This window comes from Antechinus flavipes, chromosome 4, assembly GCF_016432865.1.
Source record: "Antechinus flavipes isolate AdamAnt ecotype Samford, QLD, Australia chromosome 4, AdamAnt_v2, whole genome shotgun sequence".
NCBI lineage: Eukaryota > Metazoa > Chordata > Mammalia > Dasyuromorphia > Dasyuridae > Antechinus > Antechinus flavipes.
This window is the reverse complement of record NC_067401.1, coordinates 139,200,416-139,218,443: the sequence shown is the minus strand read 5'-3', so window position 1 is coordinate 139,218,443 and position 18,028 is coordinate 139,200,416. Positions and strand designations below refer to the sequence as shown.

Sequence of the window (18,028 nt, the reverse complement as noted above, 5' to 3'; positions counted from 1 at the left end):
TTAGTAGCTCTTACAGCTACGTGTCAGGAACCAGCTTCTGCTCTTGTTAGGAAATGTCAGAGTGGAATGCTACACCCTCCCCAACTCCATACCCCAGATGCCCAAAGCCTCCATCCAAGCCTCAGGAACATTGTTATCTCTCTCTGGAGGAACCAGGTGCGATGAAATGTCTAAGAGAGAAATGAAGGGCATTTTTTTCCCTCTCAGATGGGAAAGTATCCAGTTTAGATCTAGACATGTGCAGACTTTCTTTTTGAACCCAGAAGTCTTCATCCAAACAGTTAATGGCTGTGTCCCCTGGCTCTACTACTCCCACTCCACCTGTTTCTGGGGGTCTGGTCTCCAAAGGGAGTTCTCTCCATATACTGCTATCTCCCTCCCTTGGTACAAAAGGACCTCAGTTCCTGCTTTGCCCTTCCCTCTCTTAAAGGAATGATGAGGGGAAAAGATAGCAAGATCATGATTTGAATTAGTCTGTTAATATGTAGCCTTGGGCAAATTGTTGAACACTCTGAACCTTAATTTGTTAAAACTGATAGTGGGAAAGGAGATGAGTAGAACCAGATGATTTCTAACATTCCTTTCTTCTTGGAAGAAAGCAGCAAAATTATGGGTGAAAGGGAACTATGGGGATGAATATTGTAGGTGAGAAACACAAAGAACTCATTTAGGGAAAGTATAGGAAAGGCTCATTTCAAGCCTAGATGATTCCGCCAAGGTCAAGTTCATGAAATAGAGTGGTATTATGGAAAAACTTTAGACTTAGTCAGAGGGTCAGGGTTCAAATATGAGATCTATTACTTAGAGTATGATCTGGAAAAGACTTTCCCAGTTACAGGCCATAATTATTAATTGAGGAGTTTGGATTAGATATTTATTCCCTTAAAGTCTTTCTACTTTGGTCAATTTTCCAGTTCTGTATAGGCAACTTGAATTGGTTAGGGTAGAGGGGAAGATCCAAAGGGAAAAATCTCCCCAGGGACTCATGGAAATAGAAATTGGCATCTGGGAGTCAGTGTAGTAAAGGGAATCACCATAGTTTCCATGGAATTTGTTGGGGTTTGTTGGGGTGAACACTCAGAGAGCATATTCGAACTGTCTGCCAAAGGCAAAGCCACTGGTACTATGTAAGGGATGCATATAATTTAGATACTGAACATATTAGATCATCTCCTGTGTCTTTTAGGGATGTATGTGTAACATATTCTGTATATTAAAGGGGTCTGTTAGAGAATATCATGAGATATGGGTGAGTGGGAGGGCTTGCGGCACTATACCCATCCCTCTTCACTGCCTCCCACCACCACTTGTAAGCAACCAAACTAGAAACCTCATTTAATCTCCTTTTTACCAGGTGTAGCCAGGAAGAACACACAATTTAACCTCTCATGTACTGGACAGCTGAGAGGGAGTCTCCCCAGGGATACAAAACCAGATATGTACATACAGCTTGGGGGGAGAAGGGGGAGAAAGCAAGCTACACCAAGCATCAGGGTGATTTCTGGGAAGGAAGAAGGAAGGAAGCACAGAAAGGGAGTCTAAGAGACTGCAGCTGCTTCAGGCAGGATGGGGTATATATGATAGAGAGCCTGGACCAAGTCGGGAGAGGAAAACACTGTTTAAGCAGAGGAGCTGGTGAACTCTGGGAAGACTGAAACTTGGGGTTGTCCTTACTTTCCTTCAAAAGGAGTCTTCTAACTAGACCAATGTTTGCCCCAGTTTCTCTGGGAGGAGGGATTCCCCCATTCATGCAACTTTCTTCCTAGTTAGTTGGAAGCCCAATAAGCCCATTAGCAAAGTGGATGCAACACTGACCAGAAGCTCTCTGTTCCACTTCTGGTGGCTGGGGTCCTCTCAGCCCCAGCCTCAGCCAGTCCTTTCCAACACTGATAGGAGCCCAATCCCCAGGGAATGTGTGTGGAGGGGAGTATTGGCTCAAAAGAGAAGGAAAAGGCAGGCTGAAGGGTTCGAATGGAAGACTACAGAAAGTGGATAAGTGGCAAGGCACCCAGAATACTGCCCCACTCCCCAGATAGAGAAGTGACAGATTTTGTCTTAGGTGGGGTTACCTCCCATGAATTGTCATTGGAACCACTGCTCCCCTAGGTGTGCTAGTGACCCCAAGGAGGTTTGTTTACCAGGGAGACCATTCCAGAGGTCTCCCTCCAAGTAACTTTATGAAGATAGACCTGGGGACCACTGCAGTGAGGTCTTCACTGTGACTGGGTCATCCAGGAGAATCCCCGCCTTTTACTTGGGGTGACAAAGGGGTAAGAGGAAGGTCACTAGGAACACCATTTCAGGGGTCTCAATGGTGACAGAGATTGGCACCTAGAGGCCACTGTAGTGAAGGAATCATCCCAGTTGCCAAGGAAAAAAACACATTTCATCAAGGAAACCTTCCTTCTTCCCTTGGGATAGTGGGGGTGAGGGGAAAAGTCACTAGGCAGACCACCCTAGGGGTCTTCCCAGGAGTATCTATGGACAAAAATTGGCACCTGGGGGCTGCTGCAGTGAAGGCATCACTGCAGTTGCCATAGAAACAGTTAGGTTATCAGGGATAACATTTCCCCCTCCCCAAACTTGAATTGGTTAGGGTAGAGGGGAAGAATTTCCCCAGGGAATTCTATGGAAATAGAAATTGGCGTCTGGGGGTCAGTGTAGTAAAGGGAATCATCAGTTTCCATGGAAACAGAGACAGGTCATCATGGTGCCATCCCCCCAACTCCTTAGGGTGGTAGACATAGGGGGAAGATCACCAGGGTGACCTGTCCCTAAAGAGATCCATCTGTCCTCACGGCCATCACTGCAAAGCCAGGAGGGGACCTGCCTGCAGCGGGCACCCTCCTAAGGCCTGCACTGGCAGCCCGTCTAGCTGACTCGGTAGGTGGATGTGTTCTTGGGCTCCGTGCTGGGCACACACCAGTCGCCAGCCTCCTGGATGGTCTGGTAGTGACGCCAGGCTGACTTGTTGTAGACAGGCAAGCGTTCCACAGAATCTGTTGACAGGGCCTGTGGGGGGATAGGTGTTAGTGTCCACCACACTCCAAGCATGATGGCTGACCCTCCGGCAGCAGGGCAGGTGGCAGAAAGCTGCCCCAGGGGCTTTCCTCCCAAGAGCAGCCACAAGTGCTATAAAATCAGGAATAATTATTCCCGGAAACCAGAGCTATTCTGGTCTGTCAGCTCATCCCCCGGGCAGACAGTGTCTTTTTCCAAAACAGAAAAGGCAGAGGAATTGATCTTAGTGACAGAAGGCACTGCAGAAAGCCGTATCAAGCACCCCTGGCCTCCCTCCTATGGCTCCCTGACAATCTCTGGTCCTTTGCCAAGCAGCACTGACTCAGGCCTTTCCTGAATGGGTGGAGTACCCAGGCTTCCACTCACGAGCCCTGGGAATTCCCTCAGAGCTCCCCAGAACCGGGCCATAGGGCAAGAGCATAACCAAGTGACTGTGACATTGGGTCCTGTTGGCTCATTGTTCAGCAGGACAGCAGATACAAAGGATGCTAGGCAGTTAACACTCAGTAGGTCAGCTCCTGTCAACTCTTTCCACAGTATTAGCTTTAGGGACTCAAAAGCAGATGAGACAAACTTCCGAAGTTCTGCTCTAGTATCCCGAGGGCAGGTGCCTTCCTCCTTCCTACTCACCCTCATGAGACAGTGACCTAGTCACAGGCCCCAGGGCTAAGCTGGTAAGGGGTAAGGTGAGCAGATCATCCCCAGAGATAGAAAAAGCATCAGGCTCCTCCTTGTTCCATTTCAATACCAGTCAGCCATGTCACAGGGGGCAGGAGGACGGGGAGAAAAGAATCACTCACCTTTAGATAGATGACAGCATCAGTCCCGAAGCCCTCCATGGAGAAGAGCTGCAGGTCACCCTGGAAGTACTTGGCATAGAGGCGAGATATGGGGAGTCCGTAGCCAAAACCAGCCTGCAGGAAATGAGGGACTTGGTTACTCCATGGAAGGAGACCCGGGGACAGCAGGAGAGATAGGAGAGGGAGGAAAACCACGAGGGAAATGGAAAGAAGGGAGAAAGCTTGGGAAGAGGAAGGGCAATCGCCCAAAGGTACAGATGGATGAGTAAGTTTGGCTGAGGAAGAGAATGAGTTGTGGTGGAGGAGAAAATAAAGAGAGGGAGTGAGGGAAAATGAATGACAAGAGACATAGAGACAGAGGGCAAGTCAAAATAAGTATGGAGGCAAAGTCAGAAAGCCCGAGAGGGAGAAGGACCATGCATGAGTCTGGGAGCTAGTAAAAGGGGGAGCCATTGGGAGGTGCGGAGAAGGGCACATAGAAGGTCCATCTCACCAAAGGAGTCCCTCCGGAGCCTGGCTGAGGGGTGGGAGCTGTTGAGTACATGTAGCTGAAGAGTCTCTCAATCTTTCGCAAAGGAACTCCCCCACCCCGGTCACTCATCTAAGTGGGATAAGACATGTTAGCAACTCCCTCCTCACCCAGGTGAAAAAGTCTTAACCTCACCTACCTCAACTCCCAAGCTCTCCAAATATTCTTATCCCCAATCCCTTCTCCCCGCCTTGTCTGCCCCAAGCCCAAGTTCAGGGAGTAAGAAGTCTTTGGGGCAGAGGAAATAGCCTCATATCAAGGGAGTTCATGAGAGGGAGCTGGAGACCCAAGTATCTCTCATATTCAATGCTTAGCTTTCAAAGAATTTCCCACCCTTACTCCACCCCTAACCCCCCCCCCCCAAACTCCAAGCTTGGCTACTTCCATCCTCCAGGGTCAAAAGTCACATACTTTGATAGACAGATCTTCTTCACCCAAGGCCACCATCACCTTGATGGGTGGCAGTGTGAGGCTGGACTCATGGCTCTCCACAGTCGCCCGCATGGCATTCTGAGAAGAGAAGAGAAATATAAGGGATCTCTTCCTTAGATCCCATCTCCCCTGGCAGACCTCTCCTCCCCCATGCTACTCCCTCCTCCCTGTGAAGAGCTTCCTCACCTTGAAGAGCTCAAAGAGCATGTGGTAGAGATGGGAAGGGACGTAGACCATGTGGATGGGCTGTTTGGAGTTGGAGGCTAGAAGGAGGTCGAGTTCAGAAGTCAGGGAGTTGCCAAGAGGTGACCACGCTCAGTGCCCCACCCCAATCTCTCATCCATCTTCCTATCCACCAAACTTCTGCCTGTGTCCTCCCAACAGAATTTCCCGAGACCAGTCCCAGCCCAAGCTCACCATTGATCTCCTGAATCTCCAAGCTGGGAGAGGCCATGTAATATTTGTCACACAGGAGTTTGGCCATATCATAGGCATCTGGAGGAAAGAGAGGAGAGTTCACACACACACACACACACACACACACACACACACACACACACACAGAGTCTTAGGACACAGTTTCCACCTACTTGGGGAGCTCAGGCAAAAGAGTCATTCTTTGCCAACTGGGTGGTGCCAAGGGTTGCCACCCTTGGCTAAAGTTTTTCCTTAAGCCTCTTACTTAGGAGACAAGAGGTTGTTGATCCCCTCAGGTCCTGGAAGAGGCAGAGTCAGAGACGTCCCATAAAGCACACTCACTTCCCCCACACATACCTTTCACCACCTCAGAGACATCACAGTTGGGATCGATGCTGCCAATATGTTTGGGGTGTGCAGGGTTTGTGCTGCCATCAAAGATCAATGCTGGGGGAGGAAGGGAATATCTATTATCCTGTCGGGTTCCTGACAGCTATTCTCAGCTCTCAGATTCTTCCCCAAATTCTCTTACCTAACAGCTCCTCTAACCCCTCGGACCACCCCCTCCCCTCTCTCATCTGACAACCCCTTCCCAACTCCTCTCCTCCCTCCAAACCCTCCCAGCTCCTCTAACCCCTCTAAACCCCACCTTTCTCACCTGACACACCCCTCCCAGCTCCTCTAATCCTTCTAATTAAATAATTCTCTCCCACCTCAGTTCTCCCCTTCCCCTTGCTCTCTGTGGTTCTCACTATGCTGGTTGATGAGCATTCGAATGGAGATCCGGCTAAGATAGAACCGGTCCAGGAAATACTGGATGTTCTGGTTGGAGACGGGGTCATCCCCATAGGCCTCTTTGTACTCCAGCACACCCTGGGCCATAGTGGGGACCACATCATTGTGCCGGTTGCGGATTGTGACCAAGGCATCTGTGAACCTGGGGAAGGCGGGGGAAGAGCCATTTTTCTCCTCCCCAAACCTGCTCCCAGAGTTCCTCATCACTGAGGCTCCTGCTTCACTAAAGTACATACCTAAGATTCCCCCTACTCCAAGCACCAAAGAGCTCAGTTCCCTTAATCTCTTCTCCATTCCCCCCAGAGCAAACATCCTAGCATGGAGGACCACAGATCTTCTAGCTGGAGAACTTACTTTCACTTCTGTCTGTATCTAATTTCTCTTGGTTAGATGAGAAGTTAGGGGGAAATAGGGGACACCCTATAGCATACTGAAAGCTATTACAAAGCAGCAACTACCTCCTCTCCTTCTCCCAGACCAGGCCCCATCCTCAGCATACGGCTCTCGCCCTGGAGGGCACGTGGTCCAGGGGCATAGTTAATGAGTGACTCAACTGTGCTTATTTATAGAGGGTACTCAATCACTTACTGTCCCAGAGTCCGATGGTCTTCAGGATCTTTGTCCAGGAACTCCATGATGTCCAGAAGACTTTGGACATACCTTTGGGCAGAGTTAGGAGAAAAGAGAGAGGAAGAAGGAACTAGAATGTGTTTGAACCAGCTTCTTCTATCTGGCCAGATCAACCTTCTTACCTATTCCAAAACTTAACCCTTGCAGGAAACCTTCCCAAATTAATTACTCTGACCAATACCCTGTGTTCTCTTGTGGCCAGAGGGGTTGGAAGATGTAATTCAACACATTTATTAGGCAAACTCTATATGTAGAACTTGAAAAGAAATGGGAAAGATACAATGCTGAAATGAAACTCTTTCCTCATGGAGTTTTAGGTCTAGCAAAAGCATCTGACACATAAAGAAACAACTGCAACACAAAGTAATACATGAAAAGTGCATAAAAAGAAGAGCCAAATGTTATATGAAGGTCAAAAGGGGAAAAGGTCATTACTGGCTGAATGGAATCTTCACTGAAAAGGTAGAATCTGAGCTGAGTTTCAAAGGACAGATAGGATTTCAATAGGGATCGAGAAGAGGGAGGAGGAGGAAGAAAAAAGCATTCCAGGTGGAGGAAATACCATGAATAAAGGCTAAGAGTCAGGCAAATAACCCCCACCTCCATCTATCCCCAAAGGTCTTAAAGGCATTCTTCTTTATATTCCTATTATCCTTCACTTAAGAGAGTGTGGATAGATCAGAGAAAGGGAAATCCCAGGTTTACAGGTGGAGGCAGAAGATTAAGACTCTTGGGTCTCTCCTTCAAAGGAGATAGACAATTTAGAGAGTTTGGATGAGAAAGTTATTAAAAGGGAAGGGGATGGCATCAACTGTGGGCTCTGAGCCAAGAAGTCCAACAGAGGAGTGTCTTCATGCATGAGTTGTTGGTAAGGAAGAAGGCTGGGTGAATTGAAGCAAAGGGCAGGAAGCTGTGCCAAGAGGCAGATGGGTACCCTGCCTGTTTATTCCAAGGGGCCTCTGGGTAGGATCAGAGTCCAAACTGCTGGGAGCAAAAGCATGCAGCTGGGGCTTTCTTTTCCAGCTTCTACCAATTCATCTCAGCAGCCTTACCTGTCCCAGGGAGGTGGAACTGCTGGTCACACGTGCATGGAAATGGGAAAAACTCTTTGGGGAGGCAACGTGGGCTATAAAAGTGATGGGGGCCTCCTCTCTTTCCCTTTACTGACAGATCAGGGAACTTGGGGGGAAGGTGACCATGGAAAAGAAAGTCAGGACAGAGAGAATAGTGTTAGGCTTGGGAGCCAGGACAAGTGGTTCCCATTCTTTTCTTACCACTCTTCAAGGGGGAAAGAAGTAGAAATCTATGGGAGGAAGGCATTTTTCCCTTTGTACTCTACTTGTCAGAAGCACTTAAGTGCTATCCTTAGAAGCCTGCCCAACAGCATTGAATCCCGAGTTTCTCATTCTGCTGGAGAGAGCTCTATAATTTCACTGTCCTTGCCCCAGGCCTGTGTTTGGGACAATACTAAAGCAGAGTTTGGATTTCTTCAGTCCTCAATTTGCTGCTCAGAGTTGAAAAGGGCCTTAGAGACCATTTAATCCAAAAGAGAAGGAAAGTGATTAGAACTCAGATCTCCTGACCCTGAATCCATGTTGTAAAAGGATCAGATGAAGAGACTGGGGATGCTCAACTTGGAGAAGACTCAAGGCAGGATAGCTGTCTCTAGGGATTCGAGGGCTGGCACATAAAAGTGGGAGTAGGCCTGTTTCTGTCTTGCCACAAAGGGTAAAACCCAGGACAATGGGTAGAAATTGCAGAGACTAATTTAAGCTTTTTTGTTGTTGTTGCTAATAATTAGAGCTTCTCTAATAGTGGAATGGGCTGCCTCAAGGGGTGGTAGGCTCCCTTCATTAGAAATCTCTAAGCATACTCTGGATGACCACTTATCAGTATCTTAGAACTAAGATTTCTCAGGTAAAGAAGGGATCATGTGGCTGTTGAGATCCCTCCCAGCTCTCCAATTCTGTGGTTCTATCACCTATACATCTTTGAGTGTTCTGTCATTGCTAGGATCAGTACCTAACTCATTCCAATCCCCTAACTCAACACGTCCTTCCAGCCCTGTAACTTCTACCCAGACCTTTAAAAAAAAAAATCAGTCACAGTTGCTTCCCCCAGAGAGTGACCCACAATCACTTCTATACGATTGCCACCTCATCCCATCAAGGTTTCCAAGTCTACTTATTTTCTCCTTTATTTGTCTGTCACATCACTGTTTCCCAGTCAGTTTCTGGGCCAGGGCACTTAGGTACACTCTAAAGACCTCCTTCATATGTCTCAGAGGGCTGGGTTCCCTATGGACATTTTCTGACCAGGCAGATAAGGGGCCTGATAAGGACACTGAAGGCAGGGATGTCTTGGGTTACTCTGAGTAGGTGCACTAGCTGGGAATGTGGCTGAATACAAGGAGGTAGTTGGGGGGACTGATTTGGCTTAGGAAGGGATGCTTCCCTGATGTGACCAAAAACCATTTGGAAGTAATGTTCAGAGCTGGCCAAAGGAAGGAATCATGAATCCTCCATTAACTGTAAACTCCCCAAAGGACTGTGTTTCATTTATCAGATGAGGGAAGGGAAGGGGGTGCCCCCTGAGGATGATGTTGGACTAAGAGTTGGGACTGGAGTTCCAGCTCTCCCGTTTAGTATCATAAACATGTCACTGAATTTCTCTGGGCCTATTTCTTCACCTGTAATATGAGAAGATGGAAAAAGAATCTCTACAGTCTCTTCTAGTTCTCAATTTAATATCTTCTAATCTATGCAAGAGAATGTCTTTTCTAAAGGACTGGAGACTGCCTGAGGACAGAGATATGCTTTCCCCATCAGGCTAGGGACTCCTCAAAGGCAGCAAGTATTATATCTCTGCTCAGAAATTCTCTAAGTTCGAGGCCCAGGAAAAGGTGGAAAGTGAAAGAAAAGGTCATAATTTCAATCTCACCTTCTTCCTGATGACTCTATGTAAAGAATCCTACAGATTGGGGAAAACAGTGATGAGGTTTGTTGATTTTATTCCATTAATCTTTCTTGTTTGTGTGGGGGGGGGAGGAAGGAGGGGTGCAATTGGGATTAAATGATTTATCTAAAGTCACACAGTTAGTAAGCATCAAGTGTCTGTGGCCAAATTTGAACTCAGATCTTCCTGACTCCAGGGCCAATGCTCTATCTGCTGCACCATCTACCTGTTTCAGCGCTTTTATTTTCTATAGACAAATTTCTTCTGATTCTGACATTTGCTTTGTAAATTTAGCTTTGTAAAATTAATTCTATTTTCCTATTGACCCACTATTATATAGAAAATGTGACCTTATGGTAAAAGACTCCCAATCCATGGGGCCAGCTGAAAACATGGAGTGAAGAAAGGGCTGGGTAAGATGGACATCTTAGTTTGACAGCTAGGTGACATGGGGGATATAGTGCTGGACCTGATACCTGGAAATCCTGCATTCAAATCTAGCCTCAGACACTTACCAGCTGTGTGGCCTTGCATAGGTCATTTAACCGTGTTTGCCTTAGTTTCCTCATCTGTAAAATGAGCTTAACAAGACTGAAAACAACTGAACAACCACCACATCTGCTAAGAGAGACAGTATCCAGGTAGCAGTTTCTCTTTGCAACATTGACTCCATCTTCTGATTCTGTAATCAGTGCTCTCTCCCAACACACACACACACACACACACACACACACACACACACTCTAAGAATGTAATATATGTCACACACTCACACACACGTATATATGTTTATCTTTATCACAATATTCTATAAGTACACATATGCTTATACATACAAATGTACTTTCTTAATCATATTTGTATTTTTAGTACTTAATACAGTATCTGGAACATAATAGGCACTTAAATGTTTCTTTATTAGTTAACTGGCAGATATATGTAATATACATACATATATATGATGTGTATTTTAATCCTATTATATATATATATAATTATGCCCACTCTGCCATATTGCCTGTGTATATGTGTGATCATTCATGTAGACCTATGTATATGTAAGAATACAGACACACATATATAATTTTTTTTGGGGGGAAGACACTAGGTTCAAGTCCAGCTTCTGACTTATGATAACTATATGACTATAAACAAGTCAGTAAATACCAAACCTTTCTAGTCCATTAGTTATCTTATATACACATATGCAAATGGGTCATGTGACTACTTCTAGCCTGTGGAAACCATATGACCATAAAAACAAGTCACTAAGCATTGATTACTTCTGGGCTGTAGGAGCAATTGTCTTATGGGGAATATCCCACTCCAGCCTGAAAATTCCTTAAATTTGATGTTATACAAATCAAGCTGTTTCTTTGCTTTATCCATACTATCAATATCACATTCTACATACTGAGTTTATTTAGGTTCAAAAAATGTATGTGAATTGCTTTGCAAATGTTAAAGCTTGACTTTCCCTTTTTCCTTCCTTTCTCTTCTTTCTCTTTTTCTCTCTCTGTCTCTCTTTCTGTCTGTCTGTCTGTCTGTCTCTCTCTCTTTCTCTCTCCCCCTTTACTATTTTTTCTGTGTCAGCACCTATATTATTAACTGGCTGAGAGTGATCCTGAGAATTAGATACCAATGCTATAAACGTGATCTTACATTCCTTCAGCATTTTATGGTTTCCAGGCTTTTACTCAGTTTTAGCCTCTAAGTCATCAGATTCATGGGCTGACAGGCACCTTACAAGGCTGCCTCATTTATCCCCTACCTCTACTCAAGACCATCCCCAACTAAGTCATGTCTGTCAGAAGAGAACCCCACAATTTTCATAAATGAGCCTCCAGGGAAAGAGATAGCCCAATGCCTCAATCAGCCCTTCCTGTCACAAAGTCTTTCTTCCTTTCTAACCTTAATACTTCCTGTTGCAGCTTTCATTCTTTCCTTCCTGTGGTGTGGGTCTCTTCTATAAACCTTCCTGCAAGATTCTGATGATGCTTATGCTGTCACTCTTCACAGGAGTGTTGGAAGGAAAAAGGATTTTTTTTGTAAAACATAAAGTGCTATATAAATTTAAGGTGCTGTTGTACCATTGAATCAAAACCAAGTTAAATTTACCTTATTGTAGAAATACCTTCTATGGACTAATCCCAGTTGATTCAACAATGCTTACTCCTACTCATACACCTACCTTGCTTTAAGGGATTAAACATCAATACTTCAAGGGTCCAGATTTACTGATATACATATTTTTCCCACTGAACATATAGCCAAAAGCGAAGATTGAAGGAGTTGACTTAGCAACCCTGTGATAATAGGCTTCCCACATTTAAATGGGTTGATCTTTGAAAGATGGTTTGTAGAAAAGCTTACATATGGAACCTTTCCAGTTTGTCAAATCTTGTCCTCTATTAATACACCTTTTAGAAGCCAGCACTGCATCTTCACTATGCCATAACAAGAAAATTTGGGGAATGAAATGAGCAAGGAGATAATAACACTAGCTCGTGTTTCTCTAGCACATTGTGATGCTTTCTTCACAATACTTGGAAAGGAAGCAGCAAATGAATGCATTATTATCCCTATTTTTTGCCCCATGGAGAAAAGGAGACATACAAGAATCATTTAAGATAACATAGCTAGTGAGTGTCTGAGCCAACACAAATCCAATCTAACAAATTCAATGCTCCTGGAACTATATACATCACATTAGTATGCTGGTAACCTGGGCCAAACCAAATTTCTCAGACGTCAATAACAAGGACATAACATTTTCCAGTACAGGAATCTACACATAGCTTAAGGGTAGAGAGGAGTTACATTCAGCTTAGTTCTTCTTCACTGTCCAAGAACATGGTGTCCAGGGAGGGTGGGGAGGTCAATCAGAGCAAGTCTTGTGCTAGAGCCAACAAGCCAGCGGGGAGATAAAGCATGATCAGTCAGTTGGACAGAAGGAGGAGGAGGAGGATGGGAAAGAACAGATGGTATCATCTCCTGCCTCCTTTCTAGCTCACCAGCCCTCCTGAGTATTTATTCCCTACACATTTTCTATAGAGGTAAAACATAGCAAAATACTGGGCTTTGAGATCTACGAAGAGAGCTTTGGAGTCAGGGTTAATCCAGTTGAATTATAATTAAGGTTGACATCCTACCAACCAGACAGAAAGTTTTAATTTTCCTTAGAAGGTGAAGTAGGGGGTACAGGCAAAGGGGATATTTGGGTGACCAAGCTCTATATCCCCACTAAGGTAAAAGCCAAACTCATTCTCTACAGGTCAGCCCATCATGCCCCTGCATCTGTGATCCCAGGCCTTTCGGTCTCAAAGGACAGAGATGATTTCCCAGCCACATATTCCTAACACTCAGAAAATCCTTCCTGTGGCCTGCCCTAAATCTGGCATATGGCAATTCTGGCTCTTTTCTAAATCTTCTGATCTCTGCCCAACACCTCCGGAGCACCTCACCCTTTCACTGCCTACTCTTCTTGTCAGCATTTCAAGACCTTACCTTCTTCTCTCCTTCCCTGCCCACTCAACCTAGTCAGCCCCCTGGACCTTCCTGAAGAGAATGTCTTTAGGACAAGGGAGGGACACCCAATTAATAAAATGCATTTTTACTGTCTAGCCTAACCTTTATTAGTTGAAGTCAGTTTTCCCCAAGGCTGCAAGCTGCTCCATGTTGGGCAGGGATTCAGGGAGAAAATGTGCACACTAATCATTATTTTTTCCCTATACAATATTAAATGAGAAGCAATGTGGTATAGTGGATGGAGGGTCAGTGGATGGAGGGTCAGCTTTGAATGACCTGGTTTTAACTTCTGCCTTTGACACATCCTGCCTATGGGGAGCTTTTAGTGCTTAAGACAACTCTTTAAGACTATAAGTGACCGAATAATGAAGAGCATTTTCATACCTGAAGTTCCCCATTCCAATGGGGAACCATTGAATAGATCTGAACCACCACAGTTCCAGCTCAAAAAAATAGATTAAATAGGAAATTATACATGCAAAAAATGATCTTTTACATGGGTCAATTTGGGGTTTAAACACAGACTCATGAACATTAAAATCATAGTAACACTTAATCTTGGCCCCTGAGAAAAGCTGAGAAAGGGTACTTCTTCCTTTGGTGGAGAGGTAGTGGTTGAAGTATTACCTGAGCTCAGTCTGCTTTACACAAAGGAATGCTTATGAGGTAGAAGTAGGGAACAAAGTAAAGGTTAATATAATATCTGAAAATGGTTGCGATAAAATCAGAAGGCATTGATAACACTTATTTTGAAGGTAAAAATGGGCTTAATGCCCTTTATTTTGCTCCAAAATCTCCTCTCCCCTATCCTAGGAAATATTCCAAGTAAAGTAACTAGCATAAACAAGAATAGTAACCAGAACCTCAGAATGTCAGACCAGAAGAGAGCTTTTAAGGGCCCATTCAGACTAATCATCTCATTCCAAGATGAGGAATTCTTGGCCCAGAGAGGAGAATCAATTTGTTCAAGTTCACACAGCTGAGTTAGTGAGATCAATGCAGCTCTAGAGCTGGAAGGGCTCTTAGTCCAATCCATTCATTTTACAGATGGAGAAACTGAGGCACAGTCAAAAGAAGTAAGTTGTCAGAAGTCATACAAGTGGTGGTTAGCAACCCCAGACCCTTTAACTTCAAAGTCAGAGTACTTTCTATTTGACTGACAGAAGCAGATTGAGATGCCATATCTTTTAACTTCACTTTAAATTACTAGTGTTTTGATCAGATAGTTCTAGTTAATAAGTTAACCTTGTTTATTTTTCACCAAATCAGACCAAGTGCTCTAATTTTATAAGGTTAGTCACTTAATACTGACACTAGCCTGGCAGGGAGGTCTGGTTGTGAAATAAATAATTTCCCATTTGAAACCTGGTTTTTCACGTTAAAAAGGGTTTTATATATTGCATTATTTGTTCTTGCTGTGCCTTATTTGTCCCAAGGGATGAGATGTACTGGGTGACTTCTATTAGATACTTTATCTTCTCAGAATCCTTTTTATTCCCATTTCTCCCAGAGTTACTGGAATAATTTAGATCTCATCACTGTGCATAAGAAAGATGCTTTCAATCTCTCTGTATCTATCTCTCTTTTCTCTGTCTGTCTGTCTCTCTCTCCTCATTCCTCCTCCTTTCTTCAAACCACTCTTTCTGTTTCTCTTTCTCACTTCTGTTTCTTTCTTCTTTCTTTCTTCTTCTCTTTGTCTATGTCTGTCTGTCTTTTCCCACCCGTTTCTCTCTTTCTGTGCATGTGTTTCAGGGGAACTGAGGGGAGGACTAAGAAAGGGTACTCTTACCAACTCTGTACCAATTGTACTGAGGGAGTTCCTAGTACCCGGTCTGGAAGCAAATTGATCTCCTTCATTATATTGGCCAGCCGCACAGGCAGCTCCTGCCTCAGGAAGGTGAAGGAAGTTTTTTCACAGGCATTGCTGGAACCTGATGGAAGAAAAAAGAGGAGTTGTTCTCAGGGAAGCTTAGCTCAGGGCCTACTCCTCCAAGAGTCCAGGACTGATCACCCCAGATACTAGGGTCTTGCCCTGAAATGAACCTCTATTTCTTCCCTCTAAATTAGTCTCCTGTGTACACATTGCTTTCCCTAATAGAATACCAGGCACATATGAGATGCTTAAGAGCTATTGATTGATAGCAAGAGAAGAAAGGACCTTTAAGGGGCATCTAAAAAAAAAAAAAACCCTATTTTACAAAGATGGAAACTGAGAAAACCCTGGAACAGAACAGCCTTATTTTAATTCCCATTGCTAGTAGCATAATCTAGAATAGAATCCAGATTTCCTGCCTTCCAATGCAGTGTTCTTACCCTGCTCTCTCTAACCTTTACCCATTCATCCCATCTCTATAGCTATTCCCCAGACTTCCTCCATAGTTACATCTATTCTGCCTCACCCAGACTCAATTAACAAAGTTTCTCCTTTTTTTCTTCTCTGTCAGAAGCTAGTAACTTGGGCAACAAGGAATGAAATGGGGTGGGAAATCAAATGTAATAAGGCCCCAGTCCCAGGGCTTTGTTCCAAAGAGAGAAGGATTCAGATTCTCAAGTTTCAGAGAGCCCGTGGGTTAAAATACTGACTTTACTGAACAAGAGAAGCTGAGTTGGGGCAGGGAGAAATTGGAGGCAAGTCAAAGGGAGGAAACAGGATTATAGGTCTGAAGCTGGCCAGTTCCTCAGAGGCCAATCAAATCCAACTTCTCCCCTCCTCACTTTATAGATGAGAAGATCCAAGTGATTTATACATCACACAGGTTTGGGTTTCAGAGGCAGGAGATGGATCCAGATCCTCTGACTGTTAAGCCAGACTGTTAAGCTATATGGTGATATCACCCAGCTATTCCTACTTCACTGTTTCTTCGGGGAGTAGATCTAAAATTCATCACTTTTGGCTGAAATTCTCCTCCTTGCTGAAGCCAGATGTACAGTTACCACTTGCCCAAGGGACCTATCTGAGAGGGAACTGGGATCCTATCCCTTGCCTTTTCTAAATCCAGGTCATCCCTCATACTCGGGGAGCTGGGATTCCTAGATCTTTGATTGGGGAGAAACTGACTAGAGGTGGCTAAAAAACCAAATAAGGCCATAAAGGAATGGCAGAGAAGAATCAAGACCTATGAGCAGGTGTCTAGCTGTCAACTCTGTTGACACTCTGGTTCCTGGTCCTTGCCAAGCTCTGTACTTAGTCCTCTTCCTCCCCAACTTTCCTCACCCTCCCTTGCAGTGATGCAGATTGTAACCAGAGCCAAGCACTCTCTCCAACTCTACAGAGATCTAGGAGACCTCCCTCCCTCCTTCCCCACCCCCCCAGCTGTCACCAAAGAAGTGCTCAAGGGATAGACCAGGGCACACACAATACCCATTTCATGAGATCAGTTAGTACAGCCTCTAACTGGCCCACCCACCATCACGGGGACTGGTACAAGGTGATCCTGATCCACAAGATGGGTGGGAAACCAAGAAGTAGTTTCCTTCCCCCTCCTCTATCCTACCCCCCAAGGAAAAGTGTTGTTTCTGTCCTAAGTTATAGTTCATTGCCCCACAAAAAACAACTTGTGAGTCTGGGACAGCTTTGATCTTCAAATGTCCTTGTTTACATGGGTAATCTTTGAAAGCAAAGGGGGTAAGGAAAGGGCTATTCGATCTCATACCCACTACCCCATTCTAAGTTTTATCATTGACATTCTTCCTGACCAGCTCTATCTACTTATTTCCTCAGTTTCCTTCTCCCCATCTTTTCTCCTATCTCCTCCTTATCCTTATAAACTACCCCTGGTCTGTTTATTCACCAATAACCCTCCGTAGGGGCCTCTTTCCTCTACCAGTCTCCTCATTAAACCTTTCTAAGTTGGACCCCTATTTTCCTGGCTTCTTCTCTATTTCCTTTCTCAGCCTCAACCCCTATCCAGCTTTTCCATTAACGCTTTCCAAACCAGAAGCCAACTCTTTACTCTTCTTTAACCCCTTACACCCAGGAGCCCCTGCCTCTCTCTTCATTAACCCTTCCCAGGCTGGAACCCTGGAGCTCTCTCAGAGAGGAGCCCTTGGCTCTCCTTTTAATGGCTATCCATTAATCCTTCCCACCTGAGAGACCTGTAATTCTCCATTAACCCTTTCCAGCCTAAAGCCCCATTTGACTCTCTAATAACTCCTCCCAGTCCAGACTCCCTGACTCTCCCTTTGCTAGCCTGGGACTTCCTTGTGTCCCCACTAACTCTTCCCAGGATAGAGCCCCCTTGTCTCTCCCACGAACCCATTCTAGCCTGGAGGCTCTTTGACTCTTCCATGAACTCTTTCCAGGCTGGAGCCCCCTTGACTTTCCCATTAACCTTTCCCAGCATGGGTTCCCTTGACTCTTCATCAACCCTCGCCAGCCTGGAGTCCCTTTGACTCTCTATTAACTCTTGCCGGACTGCAGCCCTCACCTGCCTCCCGATCGCCCCTGCCCTGCCTGCAGTCCTTAGGTCCCCTCCTCGCCCAAAGCCTTACGCACCAAAGTCCAGAAACTGCTTCATGGACAGCGGGGACGGGGAAAACTTGCTGAAGTGCTCGATGTATTTGGGCGCCCCGGCCAGGGACGCGTTTTTTAGCAGCGCCCGAACCCAGCGCATGGCGGCGGCGGCGGTGGCGACGGTGTCAGCAGCGGCGACGGCCCCACTCCGGGGCCCAGCTTCGCTCAGCTCCCGCTCCGACGCCCGAGCCAGCCACCTAGCCAGCTCCTTCCTCCCCTCCCCCTCCAACACAGCTTTAGCGGCCTACGCTCCCTCAGCCAATCACCTGTCCCCCGCCCCCGGCCGCCTCCAATCATCGCGCACAAACAACTCCGGCCGAACCAAAGAGAAGACGCTTCGGCACGTGGCTTCCCGGGGCGCCCGCCCTCTTAACCCTTTCTGGACCAAGTCCGTCTGATGTTGTGACC

At 45.6% G+C, this 18,028-nt stretch overlaps 1 protein-coding gene across 1 annotated transcript; it reads right to left on the bottom strand.

The window, feature by feature from the left end:
- Positions 1-1,330: 1,330 nt before the first annotated feature.
- On the bottom strand, positions 1,331-17,833 carry PDK2 (pyruvate dehydrogenase kinase 2). The gene is made up of 11 exons (XM_051994794.1): positions 17,603-17,833; positions 14,897-15,038; positions 6,583-6,654; positions 5,952-6,136; positions 5,557-5,646; positions 5,200-5,277; positions 4,969-5,045; positions 4,762-4,860; positions 4,315-4,422; positions 3,822-3,935; positions 1,331-3,012 (listed from the first exon to the last, which is right to left on the bottom strand). The coding sequence occupies exons 1-11, from the start codon at positions 17,718-17,720 to the stop codon at positions 2,872-2,874; spliced, it is 1,224 nt and encodes a 407-aa protein (XP_051850754.1). The 5' UTR covers positions 17,721-17,833; the 3' UTR covers positions 1,331-2,871.
- Positions 17,834-18,028: the final 195 nt, after the last annotated feature.

Coding starts and splice junctions, on each gene's coding strand:
- PDK2 (XM_051994794.1), bottom strand. CDS start 17,720: ATGCGCTGGGTTCGGGCGCTGCTAAAAAACGCGTCCCTGGCCGGGGCG. Junction 15,039..17,602: donor GAAGCAGTTTCTGGACTTTG/GTGCGTAAGGCT, acceptor TTCTTCCATCAG/GTTCCAGCAATGCCTGTGAA. Junction 5,647..5,951: donor AATGCTCATCAACCAGCATA/GTGAGAACCACA, acceptor TTCCTCCCCCAG/CATTGATCTTTGATGGCAGC.